The sequence below is a fragment of the Vulpes lagopus genome, chromosome 8 (assembly GCF_018345385.1).
Source record: "Vulpes lagopus strain Blue_001 chromosome 8, ASM1834538v1, whole genome shotgun sequence".
In the NCBI taxonomy this organism is placed as follows: Eukaryota; Metazoa; Chordata; class Mammalia; order Carnivora; family Canidae; genus Vulpes; species Vulpes lagopus.
The window spans coordinates 46,466,098-46,486,255 of NC_054831.1; the positions used below are offsets into that span (position 1 = coordinate 46,466,098).

General features: G+C 41.4%; 1 protein-coding gene across 4 annotated transcripts in view; it reads right to left on the minus strand.

Moving 5' to 3' along the window:
- Positions 1 to 4,723: 4,723 nt before the first annotated feature.
- DCLK1 (doublecortin like kinase 1) overlaps positions 4,724 to 20,158 on the minus strand; it is a 341,749-nt gene continuing 326,314 nt past the window's right edge. For all 4 annotated transcript variants that reach the window (XM_041768042.1, XM_041768040.1, XM_041768041.1 and 1 more), the window contains one exon: positions 4,724 to 10,295. In XM_041768042.1, coding sequence (XP_041623976.1) covers positions 10,238 to 10,295 — 58 coding nt within the window. In that variant the 3' untranslated portion in view covers positions 4,724 to 10,237. The remainder of the gene's footprint in view (positions 10,296 to 20,158) is intronic.

Here is a 20,158-nt window from a genome sequence, read left to right on the forward strand (position 1 = left end):
CATTTCTCAGGACATATTCGTGCCCCGCAGCCCAGGAAACAGCAAACAGCCTTCCCACCAACTGTGCTTTTGAATACCTCGAAATGCTATCTGTTTCTCTAATAGGGGCACACAGCCTCTCTCGTGAAAGCTAACCTTCTTGGAAATGATTCCCAAGTCTCCAGACTGTAAGAGGCATGGAGGCCAAGGCCAGAGTTGCCCAGAGGCCAGTCTGGATTTAGGACCACATTAAGGAGAAGTGAAACCGTGTGCATTTATGGTGGGGAAGCCACATGGGTTTCAGTGGTAGATGGGCCCCTGGGGAAGAGAGCAGTTTGGAGCCTGGGACTGAGCAGGTACAAACCATGTCATATCAGGGTTGTTTTTGCTAAAACCCTGCCGGGGGGAGCTGGAGACTGGGAGGGGCCAGGAGCCTGTGATGGGAGGCCTGATTTGGCCATGAAACCTGGCCTTCCTCTGATACTTGAGAGCAAGCACTACTGACAGGTTGGGGCTAGAGCTGAGCAGGATGATCCCGAGAGTGACTAACAGGAGTGTCCCCTTAGGCCCAAGGGCATCCTCTGCTCCTGTAAGCACCATTGCTGCCCACTGGGATCTGGTTAAGAGCAAGTCCCAGGGGCTCTGCTCAGCTGATACTGAAGAGATCCGAGGTTCATCTGTAAATACCCTCTGGCAGTTGGGTCAGCCAGGCTGTGGATCTTTGTTTTCCCCACTTTCATGAATGCAACTCTGGGCATTCTAGAGACTCAGGCTGCCTGGCTGATTTCTGCCTCCTTCCTTTTCTCTCCCTTGGTGTATTTTCATCAGATATTCCAGTGCAAGGGTGTTGAGAGAGGGTCTGTTGTGAGAAGCAGCAATACTAAGACAGGCATAATCTGTCAGCATTTTTGCAGAAAAGCACAGTCAGGTATGGGCAAATGAGGAGAACCCACAAAACTGTGAGGAAGGAGAAGTACCTTGAGCAAATCAGAGGATACAAGTGTGTAAATGAGGCTCCCCTCCCGGCCTCGAGCAGGAAATTTTCAGTTTTCCAATTTAAGAAACCACTGTGACCTGTTAAACCTCCACAACAAGGAAAGTAGAAACAATAGAAGCTATTGATGAAGCAAAAATGGTTTACTCGGCAGGAGAGCAGGATTTGGAAAATGTTATTAAAAAACGGGACATCCACGATGGTGAGAACAATGGGCACCATGATGAGAGAGGAAATTGAAAATGTGTGCGTTGTTTGGGGCCTTGATTTACCTGTTGAAAGTGAAAGGGTATTTCACATTCTGAATAACCTGCCAGCAATGACAAGTTCACTACTTAATCAGAAGGATCCAGCAAATTAATAGGTAATTCTGGTGGAATAACAAAACCTCTCTTGGGTGGAACATTAATTATCACCCTGCTGTAGGGAGAGGTGACAATGTGGATTTGTCCAGGAAGAAGGAGAGAGAGTGCTATTTTCAGGGTCAGTGAATTTCTCTTTTCTTTCTTTTTCTTTCTTTCTTTCTTTCTTTCTTTCTTTCTTTCTTTCTTTCTTTCTTTCTTTCTTTCTTTTTTTTCAGAAGTGAGCAACATAGGAGAGAAAAATGATTTTTCCCTGTGAGCAGTGAACTGATAAGCTTTGTGAGGTGGAGATTCTATTCCTTATAGGAAAGGATTAATGTGGGACCAGCTCTTCTGTTGGCAAAGGGAGGTTGCCCTCTGCTATTGCTGTGAGGGGGTAATTAGGATCCATATTAGCTATGAAAGTGTCTTTAACATCCCCTAGAGAGCCATCTGCCCTGCCTTACTTCCTCCTTAGCCAAGTCCTGGGGATCTGTATCTGGAACTGTCTCATTTTTAAGTTTACTTACCACACACAATGAGGATATGTGCCAGTCCCTGCCCTGTCTCTGGCATGACAGCTGATGGTCCGTGAGACCCAGATCCCTGAGCTGTCCCCTGGCCTCACTGGGCAGACTCTAGGCCTCTGTCTCACCAATTCTGAGCTTCTCCATGTTCTCTATGTATGTTCTCATGGCTTGGAGTGTCTTCCTCCTTCTCTTGGCTGACTCCTACTTATGCTTCAGGCCCTCGCTCTGGGGTGTCTTCTCCAGGAATCCTCCTCTGAATCCTCCCCATCACAGACGAACTGCAGAGTGCTCCCAAAGCATTCCATGCTTTTCTCTGTCACAGCCCTGATCGTTCTGGATGATACCTCCCTATTTACTTGTTTCATACACAGGACCTCAAGCACGGCAGAAACAGTAGTTAGGTGTTTTACCTTGTGACTTAAGATCCAGCAGATCAGGCTTGGCACCTGATAGGCATTTGCTAATGATGGGAGATGACCTGCCCTCGAGGGCAGATGGGGGAGGGGGATCTCTTAGGCTGAAATTTCTGTTAGCAATAGAGTTTCAGGGAATGTTCTCCCAGGTGGTGAGGAATGGGTCCTCCAAGGGGATCTTGAAAGTCAAGGAGAGAATGGACAGCACAAGATGGGAATTAGAACATCCTTGGGAAGAGCCCCACCTCCTGCTTCCTGCAGAAATGCAGGGATGGTGCCATGGATGAGATCTTACTATTATGCACCCTATCACTGGGGACCATTCACTTGGCTAAGGAATGTGGAAGAGGCAAAAGCCATACTGTATCCACACCAAGGTATGTTCTGTGATTCCCACAGACAGCATCTCCTGAAACTGGTTTTAATGAGCACGCTGGGAGACATTAATATTAATATTTTTCTTTTTCTTTTTTTTAACTCTCCAGATAATCCACCAGGTTGTAAGACTGAGGCACCTTTGAGCTCAGCCACCTTCATGTCCTCCTTCCTTTCCTCCCTCCTTCTCGCTCTTATCTTTACTCTCCTTCCTTTTTTCCCTTCTTCTAGAGGTCTTCTAAGGGTGGCATTGTGAATTGTTGTAATAGAGCAGGCCGCAAATGTATTTGCATGTGACTGATGCTTGGCTTACAGACAGCCACAGGCTACACATGCTGAGAGTGTCGGTCCAGGGCTGGTAGGGATGCTGCGCCCCTGACAAACTTGTGTTCCACCATCTGTGAGCGATAAATCAGTCTCCCCAACCCAGGGACATCCAAAGTAGAAGATTTCTCACTAGATTGGAGAGCCTTAAAAACAGGAATTGTGACTTATTCGTCTTAGCCTGCACAACATATCACCTACAGTGGGTCCTTGGCAAGGCTTGTTGAATAAACAGACACGGTTCAGTATTAGCCTATGACAAGGTTTAAAATCTCATGCTAATTACAGATGGCAGAGAGGACTCTGGGAGGCCCTCCACCTCAGAGGCCAGGAGCAAAGCCAAAAGTACCACAGGCTGTGTGCACCGCTGAACAGGCAGATGGTAAACACGTATCTTCAAGCGAGAAAATCCAAGTTGCCATGAAAATCCAAAAGTCTCACTGGGCAAGGGTGCATCCATCTACGTTATCTGACCTCTGGACCCAGAAGCCTCAGAATAAATGGCAACCCTTCCAGCTGGAGACTTTTTTCTTGCCTTAAAAAGTCTTCTGATCTGTAGTAAAACCAAAAATGGACAGCAGAGTTTCCCTTTTCTTTTCTAAGCCCAAACGAAGTGCCTTCCATGTGGTTGGCACTTACTCAAGAAACATTTGAATGAATGATTTGGATGTGCAGGCAAGCTGGCAGGGACATCTGTCACAGCGCTGATGGCCAGCCTGAATTTGGCTGGTCCAGCTGGCTGGGCGGGGTTCCTCGTCTTCCCTCGGTGCTCCTCCCGGAGCTGGGGGAATGGGCTACCTCCTAGGACACAGCAAAGCTTTCCTTCTGTTTAAGGAGGGGTTAGAAGAAATGGCCCAGGAGGCTTCTTTGCCGGTCTCTTGTTACCCGTTTACCTCCATTTTGCATAAACTTCCTTTTCTGCAGAGAAGCCCTACCTTTCCAACTACCAATCCTTTGGAGTCCCCAGAGGCCGTTCCTTCCCAGTTTCCTCCTGTGGCAGTTTTATCATCTTCCATCCCAGAGTCCTTGCCTTTTGAGGCTTCCGCATCAGGGCCCATTTTGGAGATGTTCTGCGCCTTCACAGGACACCAGGGAATCTGCAAGTCACTTTTGCTGGCCGGCTTTTCAATCTCGTAGCATTGAAAAACTAACACAGGAAAGAATTTGGTTCCATTGTACAGTTTTGCAATGTTCTCGATGGTCAATATTGCATGTGAAATGCCTAAAGGGGAATTGCTATAAAAATGGCAGCTGATTACAGGTCAGTGGATAAAACAACACTCTTCTCAGGAGGGCTTCTGTGCATAGGTTGCAGGATAGAATAGGGCTGAATGGTATTTGATTTCTTTGTGTTTATCCAAGTCACTGGCCCAGGCAGGAAGGTAATATATGAAAAGGGACATTTTTGAAATAGTTGTTTTTGAATTATGCCCATGAAATATACACTCTGCTGTGGGGGACATGTGGGAAAGCTATTCTCTGACCGCATGACTAATTTTTAAAGCCTTGCATAGAGAGAATTCCCCCCAAGAACACAGCTGGGTTATTCCTTCGTGGACTGAATGTGTCAATTATGAATTGAACTAAAATGAAATTTTACTCCATTATGGCAAAGAGAACCAAGGAGTGGACGCTGCAGCTAGGGTATTACATAGTAGTTCATACACCAAGTACTATTGTTTTATTAACTTTAAGAACATGTTTTACATAAAAACAGGCAACATCAAAAAAGCTCAGTTGAGATAAATAAACATAATATATCACAGATGATTTCATTCCACATTAACCTACATTTATTAGCTTAAACTGAGAGATTAGGGGAAAAATCGGATCTCATTCCAGCTTTAATCGTGGATACAAATCGTTCAAAAGTTATTTCATTAAGATTCTGAAAATCAAAGATTAACCTATGCCATCTGATCCATGCAGCAATTGATAAATTCAGTATTTTCAAAGGAAACATTGAATTTTTTTCTTGCACCAAATTGAAACCTTTCAGAAACTTGTTTAAACACATCGAGTACCTAGCCCACCTTTTTAGTATGCATGAGCAAAATACTATTTAATTTCACACCCAACTAATCCTTTAATAATTTTCTTTCAGCCAGAATGAAAAAGGCTATTATTAATTTCCTAATAAAATTAAAAAAAATAGTTATCAAGGCTATGACTCTAACCTTGGACCAGTTTCAATTTCTTTTTATTTTTTCTGAGCATACATCAAAGATTAATGTCAATGGCAAGTGAGAAATTGTCCCTAGAGAACTATTCAAGGTCTTTTTCTTACCACATTTGATTGGACTGGAATGAATTGACATTATAGCATCTTTATCATCACTTTTAAAATCCTACTTTCTCTTAATACCGACAGTGAAGGCTTTTAGAACTATTATTTACTTTAAATCAATAAAGTATATCACAGACAAAAATATACAATTTTACAGTAAAGCAACATTAAGGGTCTCTTTTCAGTTGACCAAAAAAGAATGCTGAAGAAATTTACAGGTATGGTTTAATTATAGCGATCGCACTTCCTTTAGGGCAAGATACTGCAAACCTCATGATCAAAACACCTGCCAGTTAGAAGCTTGATCACTGAAAAATGATCACGGCAGCCTCAGTGTTGAAGCCTATCAACAACAACAACAAAACTGAAAAAATCCACCCTAACCAGAGGCATTCTAAGCCTCTATGTTGAATTTCCTGTTTCCCACCAGTTTACGACCCTTAATGTTACTGGATGGATGGTTGCATATTTGAGATGATTAAAAAATAAAAGACAGGCTTAAAAGCACCTCCTCCTCGAGTATGTAATTACATACAAATTAAAGATTCCTTCTGACAGTCCTAGGAACCCCATTTGTTACTGTTTTATGTATAAGCACCATTGAGCCAATTTTAAAGCACATTTGCAGTAATCAGATGTTTAGTACTTCAAGTTGTGTTGATTTATTTGCCTTTGAACAACCAAAAAAAGTATAAAATGTGTTGATTTATGCTCTTACCATATCTGAATTGACAAAATGTTAATTCTGGAAGTGCTTTTAATCACTATTTTCCCCAACAGACAAGAATGGCTTCCTGAAACCTAATGATTGAATAAAGAAATCTGCATCTTCAGAAGAAGCCTATATCTGACCCTCTATCACAACATGCAAAGTAAGGGTAGGTCTGAGAGTATTTTGCCCAAACTCCTAAGGGAAATGGCAGATAACATCCAGGAAAGGTTAACTTTTGAACTGACAACTTCAAGTTTCCTAAAGATCTTTGGGGAAAAAAAAATCACAATCATAATCATGTAGCAGTTTAAAAAATAGCAATTTACAAATTATAGAAAAGATATGTTATCTACAATAAATGCCAGGTGACTCATTAGTGTTTTTTTTAAACACACATCCAAATGAATCACTACGTTGAAACCACCATCTTGCATCTTGGTGCTTTCCACAATTCTGCAATTACAGTGAAGGGGACATGCCAAATTTGTTGTTGTTGCTGCCCTTTTCTAGGGAGAATTAGGCAGAAAAGGAAGTGAACAGGCCCTATATAGCAAACTTCAGCCTGGGGCACCTTTTTATGGTCAAATTAAAAACCTTTGAAAACAGAAGTTTATCTTGGAAATGCTGACAGATCCTTACCCTGAGAAGGGCTAGCAGGCAACACAATAATATTAGGAAAGCTGTCCCTCAAGCACAATCGTACTTCAGCGTGGGGTACAGAGTCGTCTAATGGGCACCGTTGGCCAGCAAACAACTGTGATTTAATGTGTGTGAGCCTTGGTCGTACGGTAGCTCCATGACCCTCTAAGCTAAACCAATTGTTCTTTTCTTTTCTTTTCTTTTTCCAACTGAAATATGCCTCAAAGGGTAAAGGATTGCAATTTTAGCCTTCATTCATGGATATATTGCTTTCTTTCAATAATATCTGACGGGCCTGTTAACCACCACCCATGGGGGTACTGAGTATTGCAGGAAGGTCTCACTGAATACAAAACACTGAGTGTTTTCAGCAGTTTATTTGTATTTTTTCTCTGCTTATTTTAATATGCACCACGTGTTAGTTAGATGAGGGCTACAGTAAAAACATTTTCAATGACTGAAATCTTACTTTTCCTTCTAATGATGTGGAGCAAATCACATATTCATTGATTATGACGAATAAAATGATTTCTGCTACAATGTCTTCATCAATAGGAACAGTTCTCATCTACCAGGATGATTTACACGATGCAAGTCATGGAGTTCTTCTTTAGTTAGTCTACTACCCAACTAAAAAGATGTATCTAAAAATTCCCTTGAAAATACCATCTGGTTGGTCATGTATCGATAAAGGAAAGACAGTCCCCATCACCAGGCCACCACCATAAGAGCTATAGTAAATACTTAGAAAAAAAAAATATATGGAAACACTGTGGCAATGATTAAATCGATAATTACAGAGATACACTGCCATAATGATACATATTTATTCTATGATAAAGTGAAATAAAAAATAAGATCAATTTGGTTATAGAAATTCCTTAAAGAACACCACCACTTAATTATTTCAAACTTGAACTATCCCAAGAATGTCGTGAAAAAAATTTGAAAGCACTGGCTAAAAGCAAAGCAGTCTGGATACACCAATGTAATCAGCATGCCTTGTGCTTGTCTGTTAACCCTCTGAGTACATCTCTGACATTCAGAATCTCAATAGCTTAATGCTGAAGATTGCATTCCATCTGATTACTCAATATTTCTACTTGACAGGTCACATTCCACTGTTTATTCAGCATAGATCACTCAAATTCTACAGTGATGCGCTAGGATCCCCATGCTGAATGGGCCCCGCATTCCTCCAAGCTACTCCTCTGCAGTGTGGAAACACTCCACAGCTCTACAGGATCCACAGTCCCCCTAGACTTGGACAGAAAAAGGCCTGATCCATGCACTGTAAGTTCTGTACATAGAGGCTATAGCAATATATGTAATGCCCACCGGAAAAACAGTAATTTGGACAAAGAAATGAAAGTGACAAACTTCTGCAGGTAGGTCTCTGTCCATAGGATTCTTCATATTCACGCATTTAAAGTTGAGGCCAAGCTATATAGCTACTCCTTAATCTTAGAATAGTGCTTTGCTTTATAGTTCTAGAGAAAGCAGTGACTTCTGACCAGTTCAAGGTATTTTACTAATATGGAATCTACCTACACATCAACACACTTCCTGGTGTTCTGTGCTCTCCCCCCCACCCCCCAAAAAAAACCCAACTGCCTTGTGCTATTTTCTGATGCTGTGTGCTATCATTTCAGAACTCTCTAAAAGGGGAGAAAACTCTCAATAAATGATCTACTGTTTATATGACAGGACAACATGGACCAAAGAGATAAACCAAAATGTGGAAAAGCAAAAAAAACTGGGGAAACTCTGTTGCAAAAGTCACGGCGTGTTGTGATTTTTAAAATGTATGTTAACACAGACTATAGTTTATAAGTTGAAGAGTGAAAAGCAGCAATTGAAGACCAACATGTGTTTGAAAATAAAGAACCGACTATACGAATTTCAAGACTTTCAGATACTGAAGTATATTCAGAACAGAGATAGTAAGTGCTGTTTAGCCATCCAGTTGCAAATCTCATGAGACATCACTCACTGGTTGTCTCCTGGGTCATAGAGCTGAGCAAACCTTAGCAGGACATTTGAGTTGGACCCTGGCCTCCAAGACGCCATGGCCAGTCTCTTCTCTACGCATTGCAGTGACACACTGGAGGCTGTGGGCCCCCGTTCTGAAATGGAACACGTTCTAGAAGAAACTCACTGGGGATATAGGGCTAGGCAGAAAGGTTTGGTAACAGGAGTGAAAACGCAGGTCTTAGACAGAACTTGGCCCAAAGGGAAAAAAACAACACATCTCTCTAGACAGCTAAAGACAGTGGTATAAAAAGGTCATCTCAGGGAACAGAGGTTTTATTCTCAGGGGTATCTTCCAGGTCTTCCATCCGGTTCTTCCTGGGAGACTGTAAATAGGTAAACCTAAAGGTGCCCATGGAATTCTCTTACCAATAGTTTATTTTATTAAAACCCATTCTTAGAACATTCTGGAGTGTGCCTCCCCTTGTACTTTCTCCTTGGCCACCTTGCAAAGCACTTGGCTCTAGGCTCCTGTGCCCCAGCACTCCTCTGTATGGATCTTATACCCTACGTGAATTTCACGCTGAAGACTGCAGCGCTCGAAAAGCAGGTGAGAAAAAGAATGGGGCCTTGTTTCCTCTTTCGGTTTGAAATCCCAGCCCTATTGAGCACCTGGCAATTTATTGCTCTTTTCCACCAGTTGTTTTTGCTTTCCTGTAGACGTCTCATACTGAGCAGGCAGTCCCTCACTCACCACGCACAGGACAAGGCATGGTGACTCCCGAGGGTCTGTGCTGGCACTAGCAGCAGCTGATTTGGAAGCAGCATTTCTGGGGTATCACCAGCCCATCTTCATGTGGAGGTGATATGGTGATGGTTGGCCGGGGTGGGGGGGTGGGACGCCATCTATGTCCTGGGTCAGGCTGTCGGCCAGACCCAACGGCCTCCACTCGGGCTGCAGGACTCACAGCAACTGAAAGTCATACCTCTCAATGAAAAAAGTCCCTTTCATAATGGGATTGTGAAGAAGAGAGGTCTTATGTGTAAGTTATAAGCCTGCTATATTCTAAACCCACAAAATAAATGACAAGCAAGATATCGTTCTAGATGTCCTTCTTGTCTGGACATCTCAGCATCTAGTAACATCCCTTGATCTGCAGCAAAATCAAGAAATGTGTGTGTATACATCCAAAGGCCTGAAAAACTCTCCAGGGGTTCTCCACAAAATCCTATGCACTCAGAGGGTTAACATGTGCTATATTACATACTGCAGATCCTAGTTTGACTGATGAACACATTCATTGTTTCTATGTTTAAAAAAGTTGCAAATTAGCCTTAACCCTTTGAGGACCCTATTAGCAGCAAGTTGCCGTCTTCGCAAACAACATGTGGTCATCTCACTCAGCAAAGAGAAATCGCTACAAAGATACCAGAAAACACACTTTCTGTTTTGCCATTCAAGCATTGAGTGCTAGATAGATCAGATGAAACTGTTTTACATTAATTTGGAAAAGAATCTCAGAGTCTCAAAGGGTTAAGCCAGGACTTTGAGTAAAAGGGTCTTATTAAAAGGGCGAATTCGGGGAGCGAACAGTCTCAGATGAGCTTGGGGAGTAGTCTTCCGATTCCGAGTTGAGTTCAGGTGGAGCTGGCTGGGCCTTGTACCGGCTTCTCACATCCTGGTTGCGTCTTCGTCGGAAAACCTGCCTCTCCTTATCAAGAGCGGTGGTCTAGCAGGGGCATAAAATGAGAAAGAGGACAATTAGGCTGAAGGAAGTGGTGAAAGAAACACTTTCTGGAACTTTCTGAGGTCTGAAAAATAGGCTGGCCAGCTTAACTGTCCATTATGGCTCACTTTTGTTGACAACAGTCACCACAGTTGGGGAGCTTTCTGCTCCCTCCCAATGCAGCTCTTAAGAGCACCTGGTCATGACATCAGAAGGCACAGGCAGGATGGATGATGTCGTGGGTTCAACCTCTCCCCAGCCTTCCCCAAGCTCCACATCTATTCCTTCTGGTAGCTCCCAGGCGAGCTAGAGAGCCCCTGGTAAATGGGAGCCCCAGGCGTGTGTGTCTGACATGTGAGGACGCCAGGCGTGCCTCATTCATCAACATTCAGCTCCAGGTGGCTGTATAATAAAGATGAAAGGTGATGAGGTTGTCAGACATGGAAACAGAGCCACAAGCTCATCCCGTTATTTTAGCACCTCCTCATTTGCAATTATCTTATTATCTGTTGATGAGGGAGTATGGCTCAGTCTCTGGGAAGGACTGGTTTAACTTGACTGAAACCAACGCCTGTAATTCAAACTGCTTCGAATGCAATTAAGCCAAATGGAAACCTTCCCCTGGATTTAACTTTGCAAAGTTCATTTTCACCAGGGTACACGGTAATTTATGGAATGGAGACCCAACTTTGTAGGTATTTCAACTGTGGGTCTCTATGCCTCATTTTCCTGATGAAACCTCAGATGATCTCCAGGATGTGCTACCCAGCTGTAGCTCTGGAAGTTATTATGACATCAGAATTGGGAACGGCATGACTTCATTACAGATTTAATGGGTGTGGGGAGGAATGGGGTCATTACAGAGAAACCTTACACAGAGAGCAGAAGAGTAGGTACAAAGCCTGAAGAAAAATATAGAAGACATATAAAAGTTGAAGGCGTCCTTGTTTGAAAGTCTCTCTTTAAAAGGATGTAGCCTGGAGGTTATTCTGCTTTTAAGAGATTACTTTTCCTCTGTAGGGATATATACCACCATTTTCCCTCTTGAAAATTTACTGTTAGCTTCTTCAAAGAACAGAGATAAATTTATAGCCAGCCTGGTTCTGAGAACAAAGTGAAAACTAAGCCCCTCATACAACTGCAGTATAGCATTAGAGCAATCTTAGATCTGAAATAGGCCAATCAAAGTTCCAAAATGAAGTAATAAAGAGAAAAAGAGTGCCAATGTGTAGAACCAGTACAGTAAATGGCTTTGTAAGGCTGAACTGCTCTGCTTTAAAAACTCTCCGCATACTGAAGAACAATGTTACAAATCAATGAGGGAGATAAACCTTAATAATTCACTTCTCCTTTCACTAGACAGTTAATACAAAGATTCAATAACTGGTTTGTTGACAGGTCTACCTTTGACTCTTCCACTTGCAGAATTTTAGAGGACACATATACAAATAGAATTATTGGTCTTCTACCCTCGGATTTTGTGATATTTCCAGCGTTATAAACCCAAATTCCTAACTTTATTTAAAACACTGTAGAGTTACAACACATGGTATTTTGCTTTCAAAGCAAACTGAAAATGTTCTGTTTGTGTAAAGTTGAATGTTTGTAAAAAAACAGGCGTCTATTTAGTCTGACTTACATAAAAAACCATTCTGTATTTAATCCAAGAGTAATATAAACTCTCCTCTTGGTCATAAAAATATTTCTATTTCTACCTTCTTGAGAAAGAAAAAGTCATTGGCATTGGACTAAATATTGAACCACGGACTGAGGCTTTCTAGGGTGGGGAAGAAAAGCACACTGGGATTGTAGTCAGGAATTCTGACTGCTCTGTCCATCACTGGCTGTGTGAACTATTTACTAAGCTCCTAGTTAAATAAGGAATGGTAATAACCCCTTCCCGCTGTCCTAGAGTTGCTCTAGGTAAAAAAGGATGTGCAAATGCTTTTTAAATGGCTGAAATGCTCAGAAATGGAAGGTGTTTGTTTGGTTTTTTCCCTTTATCATTGGATGTAAGATACAGTTTTAAAATTAAGGAGCTGCAGGTCAGAGGAAAACATGCAAAACAAAGCTCGCATCAGAACTTAAAGCACTTTCCCTTCTTTCTTCCTCCCCTTGGCACCTTCTCCATATTTACTGTCTCCCCATAATCTACTCAATTACTGCAAGTCATGCTCTTGGCTGCAGCCACTGAAATGGGCCCTGTCTCTATAAATACTGCAAGCTGGTTTATGCAGGGGCTGGTGGCACTCAATGTTGAGCCCAGGCTTGGATGGTTCCATTACCCTTATTTTCACTTTCATTTCAACAGATCCTTAAAAGGGCAACCACATTCTCTCCCTTACTTACTTCTCTCTGGACAACACTTGCCCTTGCCCTTTGACCGGTCAGTTCTCACCACTCCTGCCACTTTCTCTAGTTAGCAACTTCTAAATATTTGCCCCCTTTGTGGATGAACCCTGGTGCTCAAATGCTCCAGTGCTTTCAGTTGTACCACTAACCAGTAACTTCAGTTATTTTTGGAAATAGATCATGTCATGATCACATGTCATGGAATAAGGGTGTGATGGTTGTTTCTGTAGGATTTATAGGCAGAGAGAATTTTTAAGGCATTCTTTGACCAAGGCTTTGCCTTTACAAGCAGGGAAACTGAGGCCCAGGCATGTGCAGAGACTGGCCTGAATGGCAGGGAAACTGAGGCCCAGGCATGTGCCGAGACTTGCTTGAATTGCACTGCTAAGTAGGAAGGGAACTCAGTTCTCCTCCTGCAGAAGGCCCAAGCAATTTCTTCCCATTTATTCTGAAGTCTATTGAAATAGAATAAAATGGAGTCACCATATACCAGTAGCTCACTCTGTTGTTCCCAACCAGAGTGAGCTGGAGAGAAGACACTGACCACAGGCAACACCAAATGCCCAAAGACCAGGGCTTTCCCAGGCTGATGCCAGAGAACCCCTCTCTTTCAGAGACAGCAAGCCAGGCTCCACTGCCAGTACAATCCCATTCTGAGTCTGTAAACTCCAGGAGAGGCCTGTCTGATAACAGAGAGGCAGTTTCCTACCTACCCAGATTCTCAAAGGCCACACAACTAATGATTGGGTCTCCAACTGACTTGCTCTCAAAGATGTTCCAGAGGGTGTCACTGTCTATAGACCTCTCTTCCCTGGGTTCCTGCTCACTTGGCTTCCAGCTCCATACTATGGTTCATTTTAAGAATGTCTTCCTTCTCTGTGTTCCATGAAGCCTAGTCTTGCTATCACTGTACACCCTGCCTACACCACAACTGCTCCAATTCATTGTCTTCTCTGCCACCCTGTAGACTCTTTGAAGGGCAAGATCAAGTCTTGGGCATCCTCTCTGTATTCTCCATAGTTCACAAGCACACAACAGATACTCTGCAAACATTGCAGCTTTTGAAATATGGGAAAGTACAACAGAGGTCACGTTATCTCCCTCTTGAGCACCCAACCCCCAATCCATCCTGCACACAGCTGACAGGTCAATTATCCGCAGGTCCAATTTATTTACCATTCCTTATAAGGCCAACTCCTTGTCCTAACATTCACAACATGCTTACGGGAAAAACTTCCAGTGTCTAGTTCCTGTAATTACTCAAAATGACCTGTAGACTTATTCTCCATTAGCAGACACTTGATTTTCTTACACAGCATCCATTTACTCTGTTTACAGTTAACCATACCTCAGTTTTCCTTTGGACATGCCCCATTCCTGTACTATGTGGTTCCTGTCAGGATGACCATATTCTCATCTTTGAGAGTGGGGCAAGGATGGGCTTATGACCCAGAAGCAAGTGTGAGCTTACTGCATTCCCCAATATCCATGATGGGTTCAGGATGGGCATCCAACCCAATTAACAGGACACAAGGAGATTTTCACAAGGACTTCATATTTATAATGAATCCCGATTTTGGAAGAATGGTAGGTTTGGAGTTGCTTCCCATATCCTGGTACCATATGCAGCTCCAGACTAAGGCCAACATAGGGAGGCAGAGTAGAGGGATGGAAGGAAACCAGGCCATGACTGAGTGCTGAATCAATCCGTCACTGAAGGCAGACCCAACCCTGGAACCTTTCAGATTAGATGACATAATAAATTTCCTTTTTGCTTAAGCCAGTTTGGTTTGGGTGTTTGTTGCCTACCATCAAAAAAGTCCTAACTGATATGTCTGAGTACACTTCATTCTTGCCCTACATCTTGGCTCAAGGTGCTCACTTATCTGAAATACTTTTTTTTTTAAGATTTTATTTTTATTTATTCATAGAGACAGAGCGAGAGAGAAAGGGGCAAAGACCCAGGCAGAGGGAGAAGCAGGCATCATACAGAGAGCCTGACGTGGGACTCGATTCAGGGTCCCCAGGATCACGCCCTGGGCTGCAGGCGGTGCTAAATTGCTGCGCCACGGGGGCTGCCCTGAAATACTTTCTTCCTGTCCACTCAAACTTATCTACGTTCCAAGGTTTGATCAAATTTCACCTCCTGCATCACACTTTCTCTTTCTAAATTCCTCAGGCAAGTATTGTCTTAACCAAACTTTTGGCACTTTTTGCACATTTGCTTCCTAATTATCTGTCTATACATATGTCCCAAATACCATGAGAGCTCCTCAATGGTAGAAACTGAAACTTCTTTGCATTTTCCAGAATGCCTAGCAGACTATGTCACACATATTAGAGACATATTAAATATTTCTTAATTAATATAGAATTAAACCATTTCAGATGATTGTGTACTTTCTGAATAACAAAAAAATGAGAACCCAAACCAATTGTATAATACAAAAGAGTAAGAACTTAAAGGTATCACAAGTCAATATTTAAGGATATGTGACCAAATGGTTACATCACATTAATAGTCCTTAAACTCATATACTTATCTATTCAACAACCATTTATTGTGAAATTCTCAGCACAGGAAGCACTCTCATATCATATTTTTTTAGAATTTTAATTGTGGCTATAAAATGAACTTGCCTCTAAAGTATGTACATTTTCAATTTTACACTTGAATTCTGTATTCCCCACTTGTAGTTCAGGACAGAAGAATTCAGCAAGGAAAGAGAACAATGTGCTATTCCATAATTTTAAAAAGGCATTGCTGTAAAACTATATGTAATTCAACTGATAATTTATTTCCCCCCATCAAAAAGCATCCCAAACATCATTTTTCCTCTACTGTGCTGCATTACAAATTTAAATTCTGTACCCTTTCAACCATTTCTGAAAGTCTGCACTCCTCTTTATCAATCACCCAAATTCCCAGTATCAAGAAAATAGGGTCTCTTCTTCCTAATGCCTATCTTCATAAGGGAAAGTCATCCTCAAGTATAGCCTTTATGTTCCATTAAAATTTAAGACTTATCCTTAGATAAGGTAATAAATCCTAACAGATTTATTATTTTATTAGTTCTTTTGCACATGGTTTGTAGGTTTGTTAGAACCAATATGAATGAACTTGCAATCAAATTCCCAAGTGTTTCCTCGGTAAGTTATCACTTCGTTAAGAACTTGTAAGAGAATCTGAAGCCTGCATTATCACATTTTGGTGCTAATTACCACAGGTTAGAGGTGAGCAAGAAATCTCTTGAGATTCTGGAGTTGACCAGCAGTAACCAAAGATGAAGCTCTAATCTAGTTATTTAAAATATGTACCCAGTAATGACAGCTCTCCTGTGTACTTAGTTACAGTTAAATAATAGTGTACTGGGGGAGGGATCCTGGTATACAGTACAAATAATTGACCAAAGAAAATGATAAGGAGAAACTAATATAAGCCTGTCTCACACAGAAGAAACTCTGTATGTCCCTATCTCAGACTGTAAGCCCTTGGGAATCACAGTGTCCATAGGAGCTGCTGGATCAAGTGTAAAAACTGAGGATTGTTAAAATAATGCCAGTTACCTGGCAACTCAGCTGGGTGCACGCACAGTAGTTGGAAATCTTAGAGAAATTAATTACCATCAGGTTTCGGAGCTTGCTGTAATACCAGGCATGCATGAATGAAAGACAATGCTTGCCTGGGACGACTTTCCCTTATGAAGATAGGCATTAGGAAGAAGAGACCCTATTTTCTTGATACTGGGAATTTGGGTAATTGATAAAGAGGAATGCAGACTTTCAGAAATGGTTGAAAGGGTGCAGAATTTAAATTTGTAATGCAGCACTGTAGAGGAAAAATGATGTTTGGGATGCTTTTTGATGGGGGGAGATAAATTATCAGTTGAATTACATATAGTTTTACAGCAATGCCTTTTTAAAATTATGGAATAGCACATTGTTCTCTTTCCTTGCTGAATTCTTGTGTCCTACTGAGGAAACACAGTCCAACAATAGAGACATCTAATGAATTCGATCAGTGGCCTCTTCTATTACAATGAAATGATACTATCCTCCAAAGAGCACTCAGATATTTTAAGTCTTTATTTCTGACCTTACATTTGGAAATCAGCATAAATATGGAGGACATACCCAACTGGCCTATCTATGCGATGTTGAAGGGAAAATACAAGATGAGGAAGGAAAGTAAGGAATGCATCAAGAATGAACTAGAACTTCAGCTTTGTTTCTCCTAGTGTGCAGCACCCACATGTCTGCAATATTTGTCTTGCTTGGTGGCTTCCGCTCAACCCCCTTGGAAGCAGCAGTAGGGGTTAACCAGGAGAACTAGTTTTTTGTCCTAGCTCAGCTGATTATGTATCCTTGGATATGTTTCTTCAGCACGCTGAGCCCCAGTTTCATGGTCCATAGACTGAAGGGGAGGTACAGTGCGTGATCCCTAGGGAAACTTGCACCTAAGATACACTATGAATATGCTTAATATCACCATTAATCTACTCTAATGGGGTTATGTTTATCTCCTAGCCAACAATAGGCCTTGCAGTCTATGGATCAAAAATAATTCTGTTCTGCAGTATACGTGCAGGACTTGCAAGAGATGCACCTCATTTAAGTTGTGAGGCAATGTTTTCTGTCATGGCAGTAATTATTGGATTTAAGTAACTGCATTTTTCAGAGGCAAACGTTGACTGCTTTTCCGTTTTTGCTTTTCTTAATTTATTGCTAGCCATCACAAGTAGTCTTCATTTCATTAATAAAAGAACATTATTGTGCATTTTGCTTTTTAGCCCATCCATTATTCATACCACCAAGGAGACTGAACTGAGGATGCAGCTGTTGGGCATTAATCTCAGGAACCCTTTCCCTTGCTTGCCCTCACTCTGTAGGGACTGAGTTACGATTTGCTTGCCACTCTGGAAATATTTTGTCTGCTAGTAAAATTAAACTGGCAAATCGATTGAGATATCCATCCTCCTCATTTTATTTGGCTTACTGTCATACTTATTACGAATTGTTTTGTTTTGCTTTAATATCCTTTTGGGGTCGTGCCAGGAACTGCACCACATATCTGGATCTATGACATGGTATTTCCCTGAAGTTAAGATTGTTAAAATGGCAAAAAGAATGTCTCATGGAATGAAACCTAGTAGCCTTCTAAGCTACTTTCTAGGTGTGACTCTCCTAAATGCTTTCCTTACCTCCCCGGGGCAGAGCTGCCCCCATGCTTTTCCATCACTTCTACATACACAGGCTCTTCCTGCTGCTCCGTTCCTAATGGAATCCCAAATTGTCTTTGCTGTCTACAATGGGTTTCTGATGGCCTCCCACCAGAGGGTTAAAATCATAGCCACTTGCTGAGCTTAGGCTTCTAGAGGACAAAATTCATGTGCTTCCTCTGCTCTACAGACCCTAGTTTCCTTACAATAGAAGCTAAACTGAGCTACCGTCTTGTTTTTCCTTCATCATACTAGTAACCTAAAGCACAACCACAGCCATAATTAATCTTATGAAAATCTACGAAAATTTAGAATTTACTAAGCAGGTTAAGTTAGGGGTAATCCTTTTTTTTTTTTTTTTTTTTTACAAAAAATAACTTTTTAGCTTTAGAGACTTACTCCTGGATTGCTATAAATGGAATGCTATTCTAGAGCATCTCATGTGTAATTTGATTGTCCAAACTTTAATTTACTCCAAATCCTTCAAAAACACTTTTATCCTCAAAATTAAGGTTCCTCTATATTAAGGGTTCCCTGATTATTCAGTTCAATAATTTATGCATTAATTTAACAAATATTTATTGAAGGCCTACTATGTGCCAGGCATTCCAGTAGATGGTAGAGATACAGATTTTAACAAGATGGTACCTTTTATTTTGGAAACATTTCTCCTGAGAATAGGAGTCGAAAAACTTTTCCTTGGAAGGCCAAATAGTTAATGTTTTAGCCTTTGCAGGCCACAGGATTCTTTGACCCAACTACTCAACTCTGCCACTGTCTGGCAAAAACAACAATAGGCAATTTATACATGAATGTGTTCCAAGAAAACTTTCTTTACAGACATAGACAATGGGCTAGACTTGACCCTTTGACTGTGGTTTGCCAATCTCTGCCCTACAGGGTAGCATTCAAAACTTACACTTCACTAGGATATTTGGTAATATACTACCTTAAGTAAACTTTAATGCCACAAATGCTCATAAATAATACAACATATAAACTACTCAGGGGTTTATTCCCATCAGAGCATCAAAAAAGATGCTCTGATGGGGATGAACTCCTGTTTATGTTCAAGTTCAATAACAAATGCTTTGATCTGCAGTGAGATCAGTTTTCTCAGGAAAATCTGTCTGCTGTGTGGAGTGGATGATTTTCTCTTGGAAGTGAAGGAGAGCCTGTGAGTCAAGCAGTCTTTTCTGAGTTCTTTCTCTGGGCTGGGGTCTGTGAAGGCACTTTGGCATAGGCAGTTCATTTAATCCTCACCACAGATTTGGGAGGTTGGTAATACTCTCCTAGTGTTTATAGATGGGGAAATTGAAAATCAGAGAAAAACATGTAACTTGCCTAAGGTCACATTGCAGGAAGTACAACAGGCTGGATCCCAAACCAGGGCTTCCCGACAGCAAAATCACAAACTTCCCACATGCTATGGTGCCAATCTTTAACCAAGTTCATTTCATCTCAATTTTCAAGACTTTTTGCTTTCTACAAGTGTCATGTGGCTGACATGAATTTGAGAATTGTCTGACTTCAGCAGATCGACTTATGCTCTTTCTTAATAGAGTAACAGTGTACCAATAGTTATGATTAAGTTCCTCACGACAATTCTTTCCTACATGATTGCACCAAATAAAATCTATATCATATCAGTGAACATCACTGAGAGCATCTGGAGTTAAAGTATGGCAGGAATAAATACGGAGAAGAGTGCAGATTTTTTTTAAAATCAAAAAGAGGAAAAGAGATTCTGAAGCAAGGTCAAAAATAAATGTAATATCACTAATTTTTTTAACAATATTGAATCACTGAGGGTGGGGGAGAAGTATAAAATCTCACTTCCATTTATACCCCATCAGTAAGTCTTGGAATGCCATGGCAACTTCTCACTTCAATAACAAGTATGTTGTATTTTTAAAAGATAGATATGGTTGGCATCCTCTCTTAAGGGGTGTCTGAAAATAAGGAGGAACAAAATCCCCAACAGTAAGCAACCTGTCTGACTTGGTGAAATAACCCAGATGCTTCATTCTTTCCGTACTTCTCTTAATACCATCTGTGGAACTACCGTGCCGGGTATTGCCCATCTTTTGAGTCTCTGGGCTTCACTTTTTAACATCATGGTTGCAAAACCAAACTTCCTACTTCCCTGACCTTTTTCTCTGTAATCACCGTTTGGGTGGTTTTGAAGTTAAATCTACACCTTTCCTATGTGTTCAACTCTTGTTACAGAGGGAGTCTCAGGGCTGGCGTGGACGAGGGTGGTTAATACCTTGCTGGAACAGAGGCATCTGATCG